General features: G+C 37.2%; 1 protein-coding gene across 4 annotated transcripts in view; it reads left to right on the plus strand.

Annotated features, from left to right (window-relative positions):
• The first annotated feature begins 10,682 nt into the window (after positions 1–10,682).
• The window catches only part of LOC148843812 (uncharacterized), a 68,770-nt gene continuing 59,674 nt past the window's right edge, over positions 10,683–19,778 (plus strand). For 2 of the 4 annotated variants that reach the window (XM_088959773.1, XM_088959776.1), the window contains exons 1-2: positions 10,684–10,893; positions 19,669–19,748. In XM_088959773.1, coding sequence (XP_088815899.1) covers positions 10,821–10,893; positions 19,669–19,748 — 153 coding nt within the window. In that variant the 5' untranslated portion in view covers positions 10,684–10,820. Of the gene's footprint in view, positions 10,894–19,668; positions 19,749–19,778 lie in introns of all 4 variants that reach the window. The other 2 variants (XM_088959774.1, XM_088959775.1) reach the window with 2 other exon arrangements.

The raw sequence follows: 19,778 nt of genomic DNA on the forward strand, positions 1-19,778 counted from the left end.
TGGATCCTAAGCAAGAATGGGTTGAGGCTAAACCTGACTTGCGAGGGTGTAGGATGCTATGTACGAGGTTGAGGTAATAGACTTGGTGTGAAGTGCTAGGGTTTTCGATTTTACGATGAGTGCGACTACTAATTGGAAGAGTCCTAAGAAGGCTAGATGTGTAGGTGATTAGATAGGTTTACTTCCTCGTAGTGGGTCAAGGGAACCAAGCAAGGATATGCAGAGTTCTCTGGTCAACTAGACTAGGTGATGCAAGGGAAATGTCTTAAATTAGTGGACCTCTATCGAAAATTAGAAAAAAATAGTTCGAAAAAAAAAACCAAGGTTGAACTTGAAGTTGGAAAACAAATCCCCAATGTTTAAAGAAATTTTGAAAATCTTTTGGGGTTTGAGGAATTTAATTAACTTTGTCGATTTTGATAAGATTGAAAGAGCATTCATAGACTTTGGTATTTTTTTCTCAAATTTATGGAATGTTGATTTTTGCAATTGACTTGAAATTATGTGAGTTAGGATTTGATAAAGATACTTTATTTGATAATTCTTAAAATATAACCTGATGGTTTGACAATTTTATTTCAGCTCATTTTATGGGCCTTTCCTTTATTATGTTTTCATTGACTTGATAGGTTTATGTATTAGATGATTGTGGAAATAGATTTTTATTATGAGTTAGATGTTTTCAGCTCATTTGGTACATTTGTTCTTTTTATTATGAGTTTATGAAAGATCATGTGAATTTATTTTCGATATTGGCTAAGGGAATATCAATCCTTATTCCATATGTACACCTACTTGACATCCCAGAGTTTTGAAGGCGTGAAGATCCAAGTGGTTTTTTGATGTTATTTTTCAAGAGTAACTCGTAGAATCAAGCATCTACTTGGCCTAAGTTCAGTTCAAGGAATGAAGCATCCTTTGGTACTGATCAAGGGAGGGTTAGACCCTTTACCAAATATATCTACTAGATCTTCCCAGAGTTGGAATATTTAGAATGGGTCAATGTGGCATTTTGATAGAGTTAGGTACCTAATTTACCAAGAGGTGGTCACATGATAGAAGAGGCAAAAAAAAAAAGACTTTTTGGTTCTACTTCTAAGGAGTTGAGCTCATAGAGTCATGAATCAACTTAGCCAAGAGATGAACACAAGGCAAATGATGAAATGGGTAAAAAATGGCCTTTTGATATTACTTCTCAAGATCTAAACTCATGAAGTCATCATTTACTTAGCCAAGAGATGGACGCGGGACAAAGAATAAAATATGTCAAAATGGCCGTTTGATACTACTTCTCAAGAGTTAAACTCATAGAGTCGTGCATCTACTTAGCCAAGATAGGGAATGTAAACTTAGAGTCGGAAGATGGTCACCTGAGAGTTTTAGAATCTAATAATTGTAGTTTTGGTTTTAATCTTAACTCCTAGATCTAATTTTGATTTTTTTTTAATTTGTTTTGATTTTTTTATCGTACATCATTATTGTTATTTAGTTTTGATTTTAGACTTTGATATGTTGAAGCTTACTTAGGATCTAGCTTAGACTTGGATAACATTTGAAAATTTGGGCCTAGGTGTTGCTTTTGGAACATTTTTGGTGTTTTAGTGTCTTTTAGTGGAAGATTAAATCTTTTTTTTTTGTTTGTTTTTTTAATAGATTGAAAGAATTAAAGCTTCTTTTTTTTATCCTATTTCCAAAGATGCCAACCACATAGTGCAACACTCATAATGTTCTAATCCTAATCACAATATACTTCATCTATCTTCATTTCATCTAAGGCTTCTTTGTCTGGGTACTCTAAGTGCAATGCATGAAGTTATTATGGGAGTTCTAGACTCTAAGGTTGCTTGCCTTTAAACCTCCACCCATGGAAAAATGGGCTTCTCTGGTTGGTGGCTAGTTTGAAAGCTTTTTGTAGAGCCTTTCAGGACTAAAATCCAGGGGCACACACCTACTATCATTCCTCTAATAGGTGAAATAAGATTTTAATTCTATTTACATGAGAGTGTTTGTGACTATGAGCGTTCAAGCAGAAAGCAACAAAAAAAAAGGGGGAGAATGTAGTCACATGTTTAAATTTGCAAACAATACTACAAGTTTCCAGGTGGCCACATTTGGGGATTTAATAAAAGTTAAGTTCCCTTGATGTATTTTTAACTAAAATGAAGAAAAGGAAAGAGTAGAATAAGGATTAAAAGCAATTCACTTGTACTCAAAATTAAGCTAATCACATTCAGTTATAGAGAAAGTAAAAATTGCAAATTTTGAAAGATTATTAAAGGAAAAGAGGGGGGAAGAAAAAATGTGCAAAAAACAAAAAAAATGAAAAAATTTGGGGCCTTCTAGACAAGAACTGTAATTTTTTCTGCCATATTGAAAGATAGTCACGATAGACATTTAGTGTGCTACGACAGAGGTTGCGATGCAATAACAGGGCACGAGAAGGGTAGATGGGTGTGATAAGATTGAAATATGGTGCGATGGGTAGATTTGTAGTGGGATCTTGACATTGTTTGCGGTTGACCACCGTAGATTTGTGGTGGGATTAGCTAGTTGATTGCTTCCTAGTGATCTTGAGGTGATGGTGTATTGGATTTGATTTTGAGAAGTTGGAGTTTAAATATCGCATAGATCGGAGCTGTTGGAAAAAGATATTTGGAGTTTAATCATGAAAATTGATGTGTAACTAAGTTATAGTTTTCCAAGTTTGGAACTGATGTTTGATCAGATGTTGATATTGATCTCAAGCTTGTTATTTGTCTTGTAAATTGTGTCAAAGGAGGGCATTTTTGGGTTTTAGAAAGTCTTAAGTTGATCTAGTTGTGTTTCTATGTTTTTTGGGTTTAAGAGGAGGGTGCAAAGAGGAAGGGTGAAGGGACTGAGCAAAAATTGGGTGCTAACATGAAGGTAGAAAACCCAACATGGCTAAGTACTTGGCCGAAGTACAAGAGTTAGCCCACCACTTTCAACGCTTCACCTTGATGTAAGTCCCACGGGCCGAGAACATGAGGGTCGTTGCCTTGTCCAAATTGGCAAGTACCTCGGGTTCAGCCCTTGGCCACACTGTTTGTGTCGAGAAGCTAGCAAGACCAAACATTGAAGAAGTTCAAGTGCTCCCAATGCAAACTGAGCCTTGTTGGATGTACCCCATCCTCGCCTACCTATAGCCTGAGCAATTCCCCTCTAACATAAATGAAGTAAGACAAGTCCAAAGGTAGAAAACCCATTATGCTTTGCTTGAACAGAAGGTCTTTTACCTTACCCTACCTTTGATGCCTTCATTAGGAGGTGGGTTAGTAAATTCTCCGAGAGATCCTTGAAGGTATTTGCGGCAACCACCTCAGAGGCAGAGCCTTGGCCCAAAAAGCAACAAGGCAATGGTATTTTTGGCCGACCATATAGAAGGATGCAGCCAAGCTAGCACAGAAGTGTGATCGATGCTAGAGACACTCCAACATCTCGCATCGGCCAGCCACAACCCTCTCAGCCCTCAGCAGCCCATGGCCCTTTGCCAAATGGGGAATGGATCTCCTCAGCCTTTTCCCTAAAGCCACTAGGAACAGAAAGTACTTCGTCGTTGCTATTGACTACTTCACCAAGTGGGTCGAAGTTGAGCCCTCAACCACTATCACAGCCAAGATGATCCAAAACTATCTTGGATGGGCTGAAGACAAGACTAGATAGAGACAAAGGTCTCTGGGCTGATGATCTATATAGTGTCTTATGGGCCTATCAGACGACACCTCAGACCACCATGGGTGAGACCCTGTTCGACTTGACTTATGGCGACGAGGTTGTCATTCCAACAAAGATCGACCAACTGACGCTTTGAACTGAGGCATACAATGAAGCCGAGAATGAACTTAGAAACAACTTGGATATGTTGGAAGGCGTCCAAGAGCTGGCTCAATTCAGAGTCGTGACCTACCAGCAAAGTGTAGCCCGCTACAACAACTCTCGAGTAAAAGAGTGACATTACAAATAAGGAGACCTCGTCCTCAGAAAAGCTATGATGCTTGAGCCCAGTGTTGGAAAGCTTGGCCCCAACTGGGAAGGACCCCACAGGATCAGGTAGGTGGTTGGCCCTGACACTTTTCGGCTAGAATACTTGAATGGAAGACCGGTACCTCATACTTTGAATTTCGAGAACCTCTGAATGTATGTAATCTTCTGAAATCTTATCAATGAAAAGTGCAAAGTTCTATAAATGTTCCGACTACACTCTAGGACCCCTCAACCATGTGACCAACCTTAACACACTACTTCACCGAGGTTATACACTTGGACTGGACGACGGTTAGGGCATACGACTATTGGTGAGTTGTACGCCCACTTGCCTTTTATACTAAGACAGAAAATCTCAAGGACCTCGTCCACAATATTTGCCAACGACTTCAACCCATTACCTAGCAAACGGACACACTAAAAAATGGATGTGACTTCACTAAGATAGGAAACACCCCAGGACCTTGGCCAGACATACCTAGGCTACACGCAAGTTCATATGATAAGTCCCCAAGGTAAATTAGGCCAGGTGGGTAAGGCATTCGCCTCTCTTTCCTTCTCGCTAAGGAAGGGGGCCCCAAGCCCTCGGCGGTGCAGCTCGGCTTTGGCTTGACTCCCTTAAATTTAATTTCCTAAGCGAAGGGATAAGTAACAAGCAACTACATCTCTGTTATTTGTGACCTCTCAGAAGGGGCCATCGACCCTAAGGCTGAAATGGAGGTAGTGCTCGTGGATGCACACCTCCCCCTCCTCTGAAAACCACGGCCAATCACCAGCATTAGGGACTCTAAGCCGATATCCACTCAGTATGTGGTACATCTTAGCAAGAGCCTTCACATGCTCTATGTGAAGCTCATTATCTAAGTCAGAGCGCGGGTAGCACATTATTTCTATGTCTCGGGTCGTGGCCTCGACTTCAAACTCGGGGCTCGGCTCTTCAGCGTCATCGCCCTCCACCACTACAGGGGAGGCTAGGGCATCGGCTGCGGTGTCACCCATTGGCTTTGTAGATCTGGCACTTTCACAAGGAGAGTCATCACCCCGCCAGCTGCACTCGGCGCCTCTAGGAGCAGTCTTCTCCCTCAGAACCTAGGTCTCGGGCTGTAGAGTTGAGCCTTCAGACTCATTACCACAACTCTCGCTACTATTATTGGACGTAGTGGGAGGAGGCAAGCTTGCGCCTGACAGGTCAAGGAGATTGTAGCACTCAGGACCAGAGTTAGAGTAAGACATGGCTAAGAATGTAGTTTTTTACCTAGTGGGCGAGGTCTTTGAAGTCTAAAGGATTGACTAAGATGGTGGACGAGGGCTCTGAAGGTTAAAAATAAAGAAGACAAATGGAGATGACTGCCTCAACCAGTGCCCTATTCAAAGGAAAATGGATGGCTCGTGTCGTCTATGATCCAACAGCCACGAAGCGGCCAACCTAACAGTCCAAACCGATGTCTGACACGTGTCGTTCACCTCGGGAAGATGGAACGATGCTGATCAAGTCAGTCGGTTTGCTCGCCGACTCTGAGCCAGAAGCAACTCAACCTGGTTGACTCGATGATTGTCTCACATACAATCACAACCCGACGCCCATCTCACGCATGATCATGACCAATCAACGCAGAGATCCGTCTCTCATATGGCCATTACTCGTCAACACCAGTATTGTCTTGCGCTTGGCTACGATGGACTGGTCCATCCCCCGTCCCATGTATGACAACGATCAATCGATGCTGACACCTATCCAGCGCACAAGCTCACTACGATGTTTGTGAAGCACTTGGCCAGGGGGTAGGATCACCTCACACCCGTGTAAGACATGGTCCCTTGCCTTTGGCCATCCATAACTCTCTCAACAGGTGGAGTCAACAGCAAAGCTGCTACCACAAAGACAACTAAGGGAAGACCTAAGAAGCTGAGGCCGACACCTCTGTGCTTTTGAGCTAGGGCTATCTCTGACAAAGCCAAGATCCCCACTCAGACCTCCACCACGACCTCGAGAGTGGGGACAAATGATATAGGCGCACATGGCAGGCCCAAGAAGGCGACACATGGTATGGGTCGGGTTGCATCCTAGCCATCCATTACTAATAAACTCCTAGCAAGTGCAAGTATAAATAAGTGGCATCACTCCATATGTAAGCTATCTTGGCTTTTATTGCTCTAAGTTGTCTAGCTCCTGGGTGACCTTGTCTGAGTATTTTCTCCTTAGGCCTTGTCCGATCCCTTGTTATGCACTTACTAACTTGACTGTGGGAGTCTCTACCCCTGGGATAACACTTGGGGTCTCTGACATACTTCCTCCTTCAAAGGTCAGACATCGAAGCCCTCGGATCCACTAGTCCTCAGCATGGTTTTTAAAACTGACCCAGAGACCGAACTGGTCAGGGGTCCGGTTATCGAGTTGAACGGTCTGAGCATTACCGAACGCTCAGTCTGTTCTGACAAAAAAATTTTAAAAAATTTAAAAATAAAAAATTGTCAAAACTGTTCGAACGGTTCGAATGGTTAACCGCCCAGTTCAGTGGTTCGCTGACCAAAATCAACAACTTTGGGGGAAAATCCAGTTTTTGGGGAAAATGGAACGAGTCACCTGACCGTTTCCTGGTTTTTCCGATCCCATCGTCCAATCCGGTCTGGTTTTGAAAACCATGGTCCTCAAACTCAACTAGTCCTCATCTATGAAAGCATAATTACACTGTTGCCCTCGGCCCATCCTTGGCAGCAACACCTATAATTTGTTTACTGATAAAACAACATTTCTAAAGAAAAAACATCCAAAAAATATGAAGATGTTAATCTGAATTTGTATTACTATCATTTGAGTTTTATTTATGGCATTAGTAACACTATCGAGGGGGAAACTTATAAAAAAGCTAAAGGCAACATTTATTCATTCTTTTTATTACTACCATATATATATATGTATATCTGGACAAAAGTTCAAGTTATGTACAAATATAACATAACAATTGCACAATAGCATGTCTCTTGTGAGCTACCTCTGATAATTGTCAAAGATACCAACCCAACTTACAGAACTTTGTTAATTTGAACCAACTTGATTTTACATTCAAAAGGACTTTGTGCTGATGCACATCTTTATGGCTACCTAACAAAGAATGAGAATGATAAAATCACTTGTGAATTCAGTTTGGTTGCTGCAAGAAATAATCGACAACTTCAAATTGATGCAGTCCCTAGCTACCAGAAGATCGAGGAAGGCGAATCCAAACCAGGCAACCAACCACAAGAACCACTCGTGAATTCAGCTTGTAGTCAATGTTCTACTATGACCAAACACAAGGAGCAAAAGTCTCATTGCAGTCCCTAGCTAGCAGAAGGCGAGGCCAAACCAGGCAACCACTCACCTTTCTTGCTTTGATCTTAAAGGAACTGGGGGGATGGGTGGAAGTTTTGATGGAGATAACTATAGTGAAGTAGTGAGTTTGTTGGAAGAGCCAGTTAGGAACCTCGATCTTGGTGGGTGGAACCTTTCCTTATAAAAAAATGAAATCAAACCCTAAGGCTGTGTTTGGTTTGAAGGAAAAAAGTAGGGAAAGGTAGGAAAACCTTTACAAGCCTTGTACAGGTTTCCCTACCTTTTCCTTCAAACCCAGCCAGAGGTGGGTGGAACCTTTCCTTATAAAAAAATAAAATCAAACCCTAAGGTTGTGTTTGGTTTGAAGGAAAAAAATAGGGAAAGGTAGGAAAATCTTTACAAGCCTTGTACAGGTTTCCCTACCTTTTCCTTGAAACCAAACATAACCTAAAGGAAATGGGTTGGGGATATGGGGAAAATATAAATAAAAAAACATATGAGAATGGAGAGAAAAAAACACACCAATATAATGATTGGGTGGCCACCAATAATCCTTCCTGTTCTGTTGTGTATTTAAAAAACAAAATAAGTTAATAAATAAATGATATATGAGAATGGGAACGATGAGATGAAAGAGACGGATTTTTACCTTTGATGTATTTGCTGAATGGTAGTCGACGCCGGAGACATTGGATATGAGGAGTGCAGGGTTGCATAGTGTCTTTGTCAAGAGTGGAGAAAAGAATAGGCAGAAATGGGGGAGGGAGATTTTGGGTTTGGGCACAGATTTGGAGTTAACGAGATCACTTTAGCTATTTGGCCTGGGTTGTTTTGGGAGCCTCTAATTCTCTAAACATACATCTTAGATAATTCAGGTTCTTATTTTTCTTTTCAATTAAAAAATTATTAAGTGTAAATATTATTTTATCCATCTATCTATGTCTATACTACTTATAAAAGTGTGAATAAGGAGGTATTAGCTTTTGGAATTTTTTTACTAAAATACCTCTCATCTTGAATTTATTTCATCTCCAATGAAAGGGTAGAAAATATAATTAAAAGAATACCATTAAGTACATTTAATTACCTCTCATTAAGTCTCACATTTAAGTCATTAAATAAATCACATTCTATCTCATTGAATCCAATTTAGTTTATTATCATTAAATTCCACTAATAAATTCATACACAATAATTATTAATAGAATAAAATTTTATATTTTTAAAATAAACATAGAAATAAAATCATATTTTTCATCTACGTGGTGGGTAAGTAGTTCAACCATTTGGGTCAAATGAATAATTTCATGATGTCATAAATAAATAATACAAATTTAGAAATATAAAAAATACATTTTTATCATCATTAAAATCCACTAATAAATCCATACACAATAATTATTAATAGAATGAAATTTTATATTTTTAAAATAAACCTAGAAATAAAATCATATTATCTATCTAGGTCATGGGTAAGTGCTTCAACCATTTGGGTCAAATGGATAATTTCATGATGTTATAAATAAATAACACAATTTTAGAAATATAAAAAATAAAATTTGAAAAAAATTGGACACATTTCTATTATTATATATTTGTCATATTAGAAAATAACTATGATAAAACAGACATAATTTTATTAATGATGGACATCAAATATACAACTTAAAACTGATGGGAAATTATACCACCTCCTTATCTAGGGGGTGGGTTAGTGGTTCAACCTCTCAGGTCAAATATGTTACCTATGATGTATAATTAAAAATAATTATTTTTAAATAGAATAGTACAAAAAAATATGAAACAATTTTGGGCACATCTATAATATTGTATACTAATAATATAAACAAAAATAAGTATGATAAATAATAATTATTTAATCAATGATATAAATGAAATGCAAAATTTAAAACCTGTTTGAAAATGAAACCATTTCCATATGTAGATGGTAGGTAGGTCAATGATCTAACATTCTAGGTAAAATTGGTCGATCTATGATGTCAAAACTGAGTAACAAATATTAAATACATACATATAAACTCAAAGAAAAATATAAGCTTTATATAAAACATTTTGATAAAATTCTATTATTATATATGCAACGTATTAAACAAAAAGTAAATGTGAAAATAAGAATTACTTTTATCGATGATAAAAATGGAATACATGATTTAAAATCAACTGAAAAAGTAAAATGGTTTTTCCATCTAAGTGACAGGTTAGTGGCTAAACTATTCGTGTCAAATGAATGTTATTATTAAATAATAAAATACATAAAATTCTAGAAAATGTAGAAATTTGTCAATATTTTTGGGTACATTCTATAATATTATATATTCATCATATAAAACCTGTGATTAATGAGAATTATTTTCCTTAATGATAGGAATAGGATAAAAATTAAAATAAAAAATAAAGAGAATTAATGTTTAACACATGAGCCAAATAACCATGTCAAATGGTTTAGTAATTTTATTAGCTATGTCATCATAGGCAAGTGGTTTGGTAGGGATGCAAACAAATTATATCAGATTTGAATTATATGATCCAAAGATTCCACGGGATCTCATAAATATTGATTCAAATCCGAATCCGATCAATATGTTAGATATTCGAATCTAATACGGTTGTATTTAATTTTTTTTAAAAGTAATAAATTATTAAAAGAAAAGAAAAAGAGAAATATAACAATTGAAATAAAAAACAAAAAAGTATAAATATTTTTTCAACTATTTCTATTGTATAAAAAATTTACAAAAATGCAATATAAATAGCATAATTATAAAAAAATAATAAACAATATATATATATATATATACTATAATATAAATAATTGATTTGACCACAATATTAAAGCCAATGGTCAAGCATTATATTGGAATTGCAATATATTTTTCATAATTTATAAAATTTATAAAAAAATTTGAACATGCATTAATATTATATATTTTTCATATTAAACAAAAATTTATTTGAAAAATAAGAATTATTGTTAATAAAATTAAAATGACTAAAATACCAAGAAAAAATAAATTAATGTCTTAATCATATTTCATTTTATTTTCTGAATTTCTTAATAGTCAATCACATACACTTTAATATTTATTATTAGATATCATTCATAGCATGTCCCAATTACGAAATTAACGGGACAAACCAACGACAGTCCGGTAAGCTCCGCACAAGCTTAAGAAAAAACACATGTAAAAGGACAGCTGGCGGCCTCCCATTGTGTGGGACGTTTTTGGGGCGCCAGGCCTTAGGACGTGTCTACACGGGTGACTGCGTAGTAAATGTCGGATGTTAGATTACTTTGCACAACAGCACTCATCCAGGAAGATTCCAAAATCCGAATCTTATTTCCTAATTACCACCATAAAAAATTGCGTAGTGGGAGAAAAATAGCACTCTCTGGCGGTCGAAGGGCGTGGTCCGATACGATTCCTCTTTTGGCCATCTCTCCTCTATCTATTCCGATTGCAGCTCTTCCTTCACCTCCCTCGAGATGGCAGCCTCCGGTTCCTCTTCCCGCTCTGTCTTTCTTGGCGTCGACGTTGGCACCGGCAGCGCTCGAGCAGGTCCGACTCTCTTTGCTTTTCCTATTTTTACATTATTAGTGAGTTTATTCTCTGTGGCTGTATTGATCATTGTGTATTTTTGTTTTTTTTTATTGCTACTATTCAGTAATCTTGGATTTTAGGTTCTTTTGTTTTTCTTAATTGGGGTTTTAGTTTTCTAGGATGTTTTAATTAAATCCTCTTGGTTGATAATTTGTTTTAATTTTCCTGCTTCTTCCTGGCTTTGTACAAAGCTGTTTCAGCATTTTCTCGTAGTATTTTTACTTGTTAAGCTCATTTTGATCCTTGAATTCATAGCTCTTCAACTACTGATGATCTTTTGCTTTGTCATCTCTTGCTTGATAATTTCTTTTAAATGATTGGTCCTATTAAAATTTTACCATATAAGACAGAAGAGCAGAATGATCACCAGATGGCTGTATCGCCACTCTCCTACATTAAAAAGCACAAATCAAAGAGGTAACACATTTCGAACCCAAGTCATTTGCTTACAACAATAATTACTTAACCATTATGCCAACCTTAATTGCTTATTAAAACAATATGTTTTTTTATACTTAAAGTAATGTTTCTTGCCTTGGTGGATTTTTCCCAACAAATGCTAAAATTTTATTATTAATGTTTATATAATAATAAGATGAATACAAATTATATTTATTTATTAAAAGTTAAGGTATATATTAACTTGTATACATATTAAATATTATTTAAATCTATATGTAATAAATATTAACTAATAAATGACTTAAAAGAATATTAACTAATAAATATTAGTATATATACACACATATATTTTAGTTCTTCTATTATTTTTTCAATGGTTACTAATTATATCCCGATACTTTATATAAATCATTAAAGAATGGTTTTCCTGTTTAAATAAATTAGTTATAATCACATAAAACTCATTTTTATTGTTGTTCATGTTTTTAAAGATTTTTTTTTTGACTTTTTAGTGTATCCATGCATATCTTGATTTTTCTTCCGTATCTATGCGTTTCCAAAGCGTATCTCGATACGTCTCTTAAAATTACCTTTTCGATCCACCTTGCGTTTCCGATACTTTGAACTTTGCTCTACACCACATGAGCCTACTATACTTCCAGTTGCTAAAGAGATAACAGGTACTGAGGTCACACCCTTGTAGCCTTTCTTCTCATACCTTGATGTTCCTATTGTCATAAGGAAATGTAAAGAGAAGTGTACTACACGTTGCATTTGTAAACATTTTTCCTATGGCCTTCTTTCTCCTTCATATTATTCATTTTTTTCTTCTGTTGCTTCTAACCCTATACCCAAGTCTGTATCAGAAGTACTCTCTATTCTAGAATGGAGGGATGCTATGAGAATTGAGATAGAGGTTCTATACAAGAATGACACATGGGAAGTGATTGATTTGCCTGAAGGGGAGGAGCCATTGGGCTATAAATGGGCGTACACTATCAAATATCATGCTGATGACTCTATTGAAATACAAAGCCCGATTGGTTGCAAAAGGCTACACACAAACTTATGGGATTGTCTACCTAGAGACTTTTTCCCTTGTTGCGAAAATGACCTCTGTGAGAGTCCTATTATCTTTGGCAGCTCATTCAGACTAGCCTCTCTATTAACTAGATGTGAAAAATGCCTTTTTGAATGGAAAATTACATGAGGATGTTTATGTGTCTCTCCCACCAGGGATGTATGGCACAAACGTGGAGGGTAAGGTGTGCAAGATGAAGAAGTTTCTCTATGGGCTCAAATAGTCACCTAGAGCCTGGTTTGAAAGGTTTAGGGTTGCTCTTGTTAAATTTGGTTACACACAAATTTAGTCTGATCATACCCTCTTCGTGAAGAGGAGAGGTTCATTGGTAGTATATCTTATAGTCTATGTGGATGATATTATAGTGATTGACACTAATGTGACAGGGATTGGTAACTTTAAATCCTTCATTCATGCAGAGTTTGAGATCAAAGACATGGGGAAATTGAGGTATTTCCTAGGTATTGAAGTGGCTTGGTCTAAAGATGAAATTTTTATTTCTCAATGCAAGTTTGTGCTAGACTTGTTCACTGAAACAGGTAGAATGGGTGCAAGACCAGTGGCTACACTTATTGATACGAGTCACAAGCTTTCTGCCTCTAATGGAGAACTATTGGAGGATAAGGGAGTGTTTCAAAGGTAACTAGGGAAACTGCTATATCTTTGTATGACTCGCCCTGACATTTTATATGCTGTTAGCTGCATTATCTAGTTCATGCATAGTTATAGAGATACGCATATGGTAGCAACAGAGAGGATTTTATGTTACTTGAAGAGCACTTTGGGGAAGGGTATTCTTTTTGCTAAACATGGTCTATGAAATTGGAGGCCTATACAGATGTTGACTGGGCAAACAACATTGATGATAGGATGTCAACTTCGGGATACTGTAGTATGGTGGTAGGTAATATTGTTTCTTGGAGAAGCAGAAACAATTTGTGGTTGCTAGATCTTCAGTTGAGGCAGAGTACAAAGCTATGGCTCATGGAGTTTTTGAGTTACTTTGGCTTTGATCCCTGATGGGGGAATTAGGTGTTGAGTATGATAGACCACTGATGCTGTATTGTGACAATTAGGCTGCTATTAACATTGCCCATAATCCTGTGCAACATGATAGAACTAAACACATTGAAGTTGATAGGCATTTCATTAGAGAAAGAGTGGCTTTTGGAGAAGTTTGTCTACCTTTCATTTCATCTGAAGAACAATTAGTTGACATTCTTACCAAAGGAGTCTCCAAGGCCAAACTACAACATGGTACTGGCAAGCTGGGCATGATTGACATCTATACCCAGCTTGAGGGGAGTATAGAGAAGATAGGTCGAATGACCCATAACCCACAGTTGTTATTTCTCTTTAATCTTCTGTTCTGTTTTGTTGATGGGTCTGTTATCAGTTTTATTTTGTTTAATTAGCTAGCCACCCAATTAAGGGCTTACTTGTAATTTTTGAAAATTAGTAATTAATTTTTTAATGAAAGGATTAGGGGAAGGAGGGATAGTATGAACAACTCTTCCCCTCACCCTTCTCACAACTGAACTCTCTTCTTCTCTATTCTTGCTGTTGCTATCTCCTTTGTTTTTCCCTTCTTCTAATCACTTTTCTTATTCTTTTGGGACTGTTTTTCTTCTAAAATTAAAAAAAATAAGAATTATAAAAATTATTTACTATTATACATAAAAAATAAAAATGTTATATATAAAACATATTATTGTATATAATAAAAATTATTTATTATATATAAAACATATATGTATGTATGTATATACTAGGCTTGATTAGGCTTGTGAGTCTCACAAGCCGAGCTTCACTGGTCGACTTCGATTCGAAGCTCGGTTTAAATCGAGTCGAGCCGAGCTCGAATAGCTTGTGAGAAGCTCGGCTCGTGGCCACCCTTATCAGTAGGGTTAGGTCTCTAGTCAGAGAGTTGGGCATTAAGGGTTGGGTCGGTTTATTGTTAATTTTTGGTCTTTTGGGATGGGAGTGGTGTGTTCTGAGGTTTATCTAGGTGGGGTTTGTCTTGTTCTGTTTGTGGTGATTTCTTATCACTGTCATATCTCTTTCTTTCTTCTCTTTATTTATCTTAAAAAAAAGAAGAATGGGTCATCGTCATCATCATCTAAACCTTGTGCGTAATTGATTTGTAAGATTGATATTGAGAAAGCTTATGACCATGTGGAATGCTTTTTATAGAAGAGATTCAACGATTAATGGGGTTTGGAGAGAAGTGGAGAAGCTGGATATTTGCATACATGTCCACAATTTCATTCTCAATTCTTATAAATGGTGTGTCCTTTGACTCTGAGTTCTTCCAAGCATAAGGGGGTCTTAGGCAAGGGGATCCAATCTCTCCTATGCTCTTTGTGCTGGTCATGGAGATGCTGAATTTATTGCTGGAGAAAAGTGGTCAGTTGGGTTTGATTGAAGGATTCAAGGTGGGTAGAGGTGGTCCATGTATTTCCCATATGCAGTAGGAAAAAGATGGGATTGAAGTCGGCACCGTTCTATTGCCGTTCGCAGATAGGAAAGCATACTTGATCCTGGCGATAATGAGCTGGATTTTGATATGGTGATAGTGGATGGAGGGTTGATACAGATCCAATAATGGACTCCAATCTGCAATGATATCGAACAAAACAAAGGTAGATTCCTGATAAAACTGATACAACTTTTTAATCTTTTTAGAGAAACAATCTTTGACAATATTGCGAAAATTTTGGGAGGATTGGGGTAAACCAAAGAAACCTGCGTGCCGTGGAGCTTTGTGTGGCAGGGATTAAACCTGAGACCCTACCCCAATTGATCGAAATATCTTCAGATGCCGCCTGGTGTTGAGTCTGGTCAGCCTCAGGAGTTGAATGGAGGAGAGGGGTGCTGTGCAGGACAGAACAAAGAAGGAATTGGGAAGAGGTGTAGAAGGAATGCATTGCTTTGCTGGAGAGAGAGGTTGGCGAATGCATTGCTTTGCTGGAGAAACTAGAGAAGGTGAAAATTTCAGATCAGTCAAGGGATGAACTATGGTGGAAAGAATGCTCAAATGGGAAATTTTCCATGAAATCCTACTACCTTTCTCTTTGTAGGGACCATTCAAGTTCAAATCAAGTGGAAGGTTTATGGGAAATCTGGTTCTCCCCAGAGTTGAAGCCTTTGCTTGGTTTGTGGCAATGGACAGCATTTTGACTGTGAACCACCGACCACCTGAAATCTTGAGGATTCAATATGGCTAACATGTGCTTTCTTTGTAAAGAGCCGGGATAGTGGCGACAATTAGCAAATCTGTTGCGGAGTGGGTGTTGATATTACCAGAATTTAGACAAGTCACCAAGGAGGATATGGGGGAAAAGCTTGGGGAAGTGTTTAGGTTTCAAATGTATAACTTGGAAAATCTTTTTATTTTTTATTTTTTTTTAATTTTTTGCTAGATGTGTAACTTGGATGTGACATGAACAGAATAGTAGTTTCTGTTGTTTTCTTGTATGTGTGATACAGTATCATCACCTGCTAGGTTGCATATCTTTTTTTCTATTAATGAAAATTTATTTTTATAATAAAAAATATTGGGTATTGTTTATTTTATAGGTCCTTTCTTGCTTTTGTTTCTTTTATAGCCATTCGTAGGAGTGTTGCAAATTTACTTTCTAAACCTGAGTGGAGATATACAATATAGGTAGAGATAGATGCTTTGTTAAAGAATCAGACATGGTAAATTTTTGATCTTCTAGTAGGTAAAAAGTAAGAGAAAAGAAGCAAAAAACCCTAAAGATTTTAGGCCAATTAGTTTGGTGACTAGCATTTACAAAATCTTGGCTAAAGTGTTATCCTTAAGGATTAAAGTAGTGCTACCCTCCATCATTAGTCAAGCACAGGGAGCTTGGTGTAGCCAGAAGCGCATCGTTAAACACCCTGGAACACCAGTTTAAATATTTATAAATTTTATCATTTCTCAAACAACTACTAACGTAGTAAATGGGTGAGAACGGGTCGTATCCATAGGGAAGCGAGGGAAAAATTAATATGTACTTAGATCCAGACAAGAGAATATAATCGAGAACTGCAAAAAAATAAGAAAATAAAATCTATTGTTGCTGAAATTAAATGATTCAGAATTAAACTAAACAATAACTAAAATTCAGAATTTAACAAAGTGCAGAAATCAACAAAAAGAAATAAAAGAAATACACAAAGTTGATCCAGAATTCGGATCCTGTGGCGGTAGCTGCAGATCGGCCAGACAACTTGCAGAAACCCCTCCTGACAAGAACCGGGTGTCTGTCCTTTCTACAACCCTCGAACCCCTCGAGGCACCTGAACCTTGAACTGAACAAATTTAGATTTGCAAAACAGAAAATCGAACAAGAATTAAATCTAAAAGATTACAGAAATAAAAATAACAGAAAAGAAAATAAAGAAAAGAAAAGAATGGTTGATCAGATCCAGTGGCGGTAGTTGCAGAATGGTTGAACAGCTTGCAGGATCCCCTCCTGAAAAGATCGTGGCGTCCTCCCCTTTTACAACCCTTGAACTCCTCAAGAAACCTTAGCCTTATTAACTGGGTAAATTGACCAACCCCTTCTACAGGACCCCTGGGACCTTTTTTATAGAGAAGGGTGGACACAATTGGGAATAGGGAGAAAGACGGGGGCGGCAGTTGGGTTTTAGCAAAGTTAGAGACCCCCTAGGGTTTCTAATGGATGGTTAGGATGGTTTTGATGTGATCCTATGGCTAAAAATAAAAGGAGAGGGTGCCCAATATTATGTAGGGCTGAGATTTGGGTGCCCAGAAATAGAGGGTGTAGATTAGAATATCTAGGGTTGAAGGGTTAAGATTAAAAGAATAGGTGGCACCCTAGATTGAATGGTTGGGATATAAGATGGAGGGAGTGGCTGAGATTTGGAGGTGAGGGGCTGAATGGTGAGGATTAGTAGTTAGGTGGTGCCCTAGGGTTTAAAAACTATAAAGGAGAGACCTAAAATGAGTGGTTGAGATTAAAAGAGGTGGAGGGTGGAGATTGAACACCTAGGGGTGGCTAGGGTTTGCTAAGAGTGAAAAGATTAGGTTAAAAGGCTCCATAGGGTTTGCCAAGGAGAGGGGAGCATGGTAATACAATAGGATGGGCGCCAACTGAGTTTAGGAGATAGGAGGCGCCCTCCTGTTCTCAGTTCTTTACAAAAGCACCCCCTCTCTTAGCTGGTCTTCACACCAGCTTCCCAAAAGCTGCACTTCAACCAAGAAAACTTCTTAGTTTTCTACGTAATTTGCACAGAGACCCTCAGAAGTCACATAATTGATTTTAATTGGGAAAATGATATACTTTGACTATTCCAAGGCCGAAAATACCCTTGAATTGATGCCCTTAAGGCATCAAAATGTAGGGTTATCAGAGCTTTCGTGCAAGGGAGACAAATAATAGATCAGATTCTAATAGCGAATGGATGTGTGGAGATGAGAAAGTCCAGAAAGCAAGGGTTTGTTTGTAAGATGGACTTAGAAAGGGCCTATGATCTGGTGGATTGGAGCTTCTTACTAGAAATCCTAGGGTGTTGTGGGTTTGGAGTCATATGGTGTAATTGGGTAAAGGGATGCATAAGTTCTTGCCATTTTTTGTCTTGGTTAATGGGATAATCAAGGATTTTTTCCAAGCTCTTAGAGGTTTAAGGCAAGGTGACCCCCTTTCCCCTTTTCTTTTTACCCTAGTTGCAGATGTCTTTAGTAGCTTGATCTCGAAGGCAGACAGGGAAGGTGTAGTGAGAGGCTGGAGGATAGGTAGGAACGGGATTAGGGTGATCCATTTATAGTTTGCTGATGACCTAATAATATTTTGTGAAGGGGGTGATAGGGGAACGGTAAGTAATCTCAAGTCTTTGATACGGTGCTTTGAGAGAGTATCAAATTTGAAAATAAATTTGGAAAAGAGCTGTAGGATGTGCAAAGACTTGGGGATAGATTGTTTTTAGACTTTTACACCTCTTGCCAAGCTGAATTATGTTTGGGTATTATTGTCTCTTGTTGCTTTCTATTTGTGGCCTCTATATCAGTTTGGTTACTCCAAGTCTTAGATTATACATGTTTTTTTCTTAAGAGAGATATAACTTGCTAATAGTGCTCATTGTCTACATAGGTGATATAGTGGTGACTGGGAAAAATCTTCTAGAAATTGAGCATCTTAAGTGCAGAAGTTAAACATAAGACCCTTAACACAAGGCATTTTAAAAATTTTGTAGTTGAGTTCTTTGCTTGATGAAGCAGGTGTTCATTATGAAAATCCATTTATGCTCTACCGTAGTAATCAAGATGCTTTTAATATCGCACACAAGTGAACTCACATTGAGGTAGATTGACATTTTATTCATGAGAGCATTATCTCCGGAGAAGTTTGAGACCCTTTTGTCACTTTATAAGCAACTGGTTTATATATTCACTAAAAAAGTCATAAAGTCAAAGTTAAGATACATATTTGGCAAGTTAGGTATGGTTATTATCTTTGTCCAGGTTGAGAATGAGTGTTGAGAGAGTTTATTTGAGTGAGTTACTGTTAGTGCTATTTGTTTCAATTCTTTATTTATGTTTTGAGTCTTTTATTTAGTTATGGGTGACCTGGGTACAAATGTCTTTTGTAAAGTTGAATTTTACATATAATGGAAAAGGGGGCAGCACACCACCTAAGTTATTTCATCCTTAAATTCTTCTTTTCTTGTTTCTTTCTTTTATTCTCCTCTAATTAAATCTAGTAGCAATCAACTTAGTTTCTTCAAGAAAGCAAGCCATATTTTTTTATTCTTTTGCCATTCAGATTTGGAAGTTAGATTGGAAATATATATAGCATTTGAGAGGATAACCTTGTTCTTCTTAGCTACTAATTGATCAGTTAATATTTTGCTAAATTAATCAGTTTCTTCATAATTTTGCTTAACAGTAAATCTTAATTGACTTAATCACATCTCAGAAGTAAGGGTTGGCTCGACTTAGCATTTTACACTGCTTCAGGTTTGGGCCTTTGGGCCAGGCTTATTCAAATTTTGACAAAATCTTATTCTGAGACTGCCCAAGATGACCCCTACTTAGAAGGGTTTATAATTTTTTTTTTTAGATTCACATGACATAAATTCATGCCTAATCTGTGAATTCTAGTTGTAACTTGTGAGTTTAGTTTTGCATGGATGACAGGATGTCCAACTGGGTCATTTAAACTTTTTTGTTATAGTTATTATGGATTTTATTAGTTATTCTTATCAACCACTACTTGATGCAGGTCTCTTTGATGGGAATGGAAAGCTTCTAGGTTCGGCTAGTAGCCCGATGCAGATTTGGAAGGATGGTAACTGCATTGAGGTGAAATACAATTAAGCTTTGTTGGTCATA

This window comes from Nelumbo lutea, chromosome 8 (genome assembly GCF_056320005.1).
Source record: "Nelumbo lutea isolate HS-2025 chromosome 8, American lotus-T2T, whole genome shotgun sequence".
NCBI lineage: Eukaryota > Viridiplantae > Streptophyta > Magnoliopsida > Proteales > Nelumbonaceae > Nelumbo > Nelumbo lutea.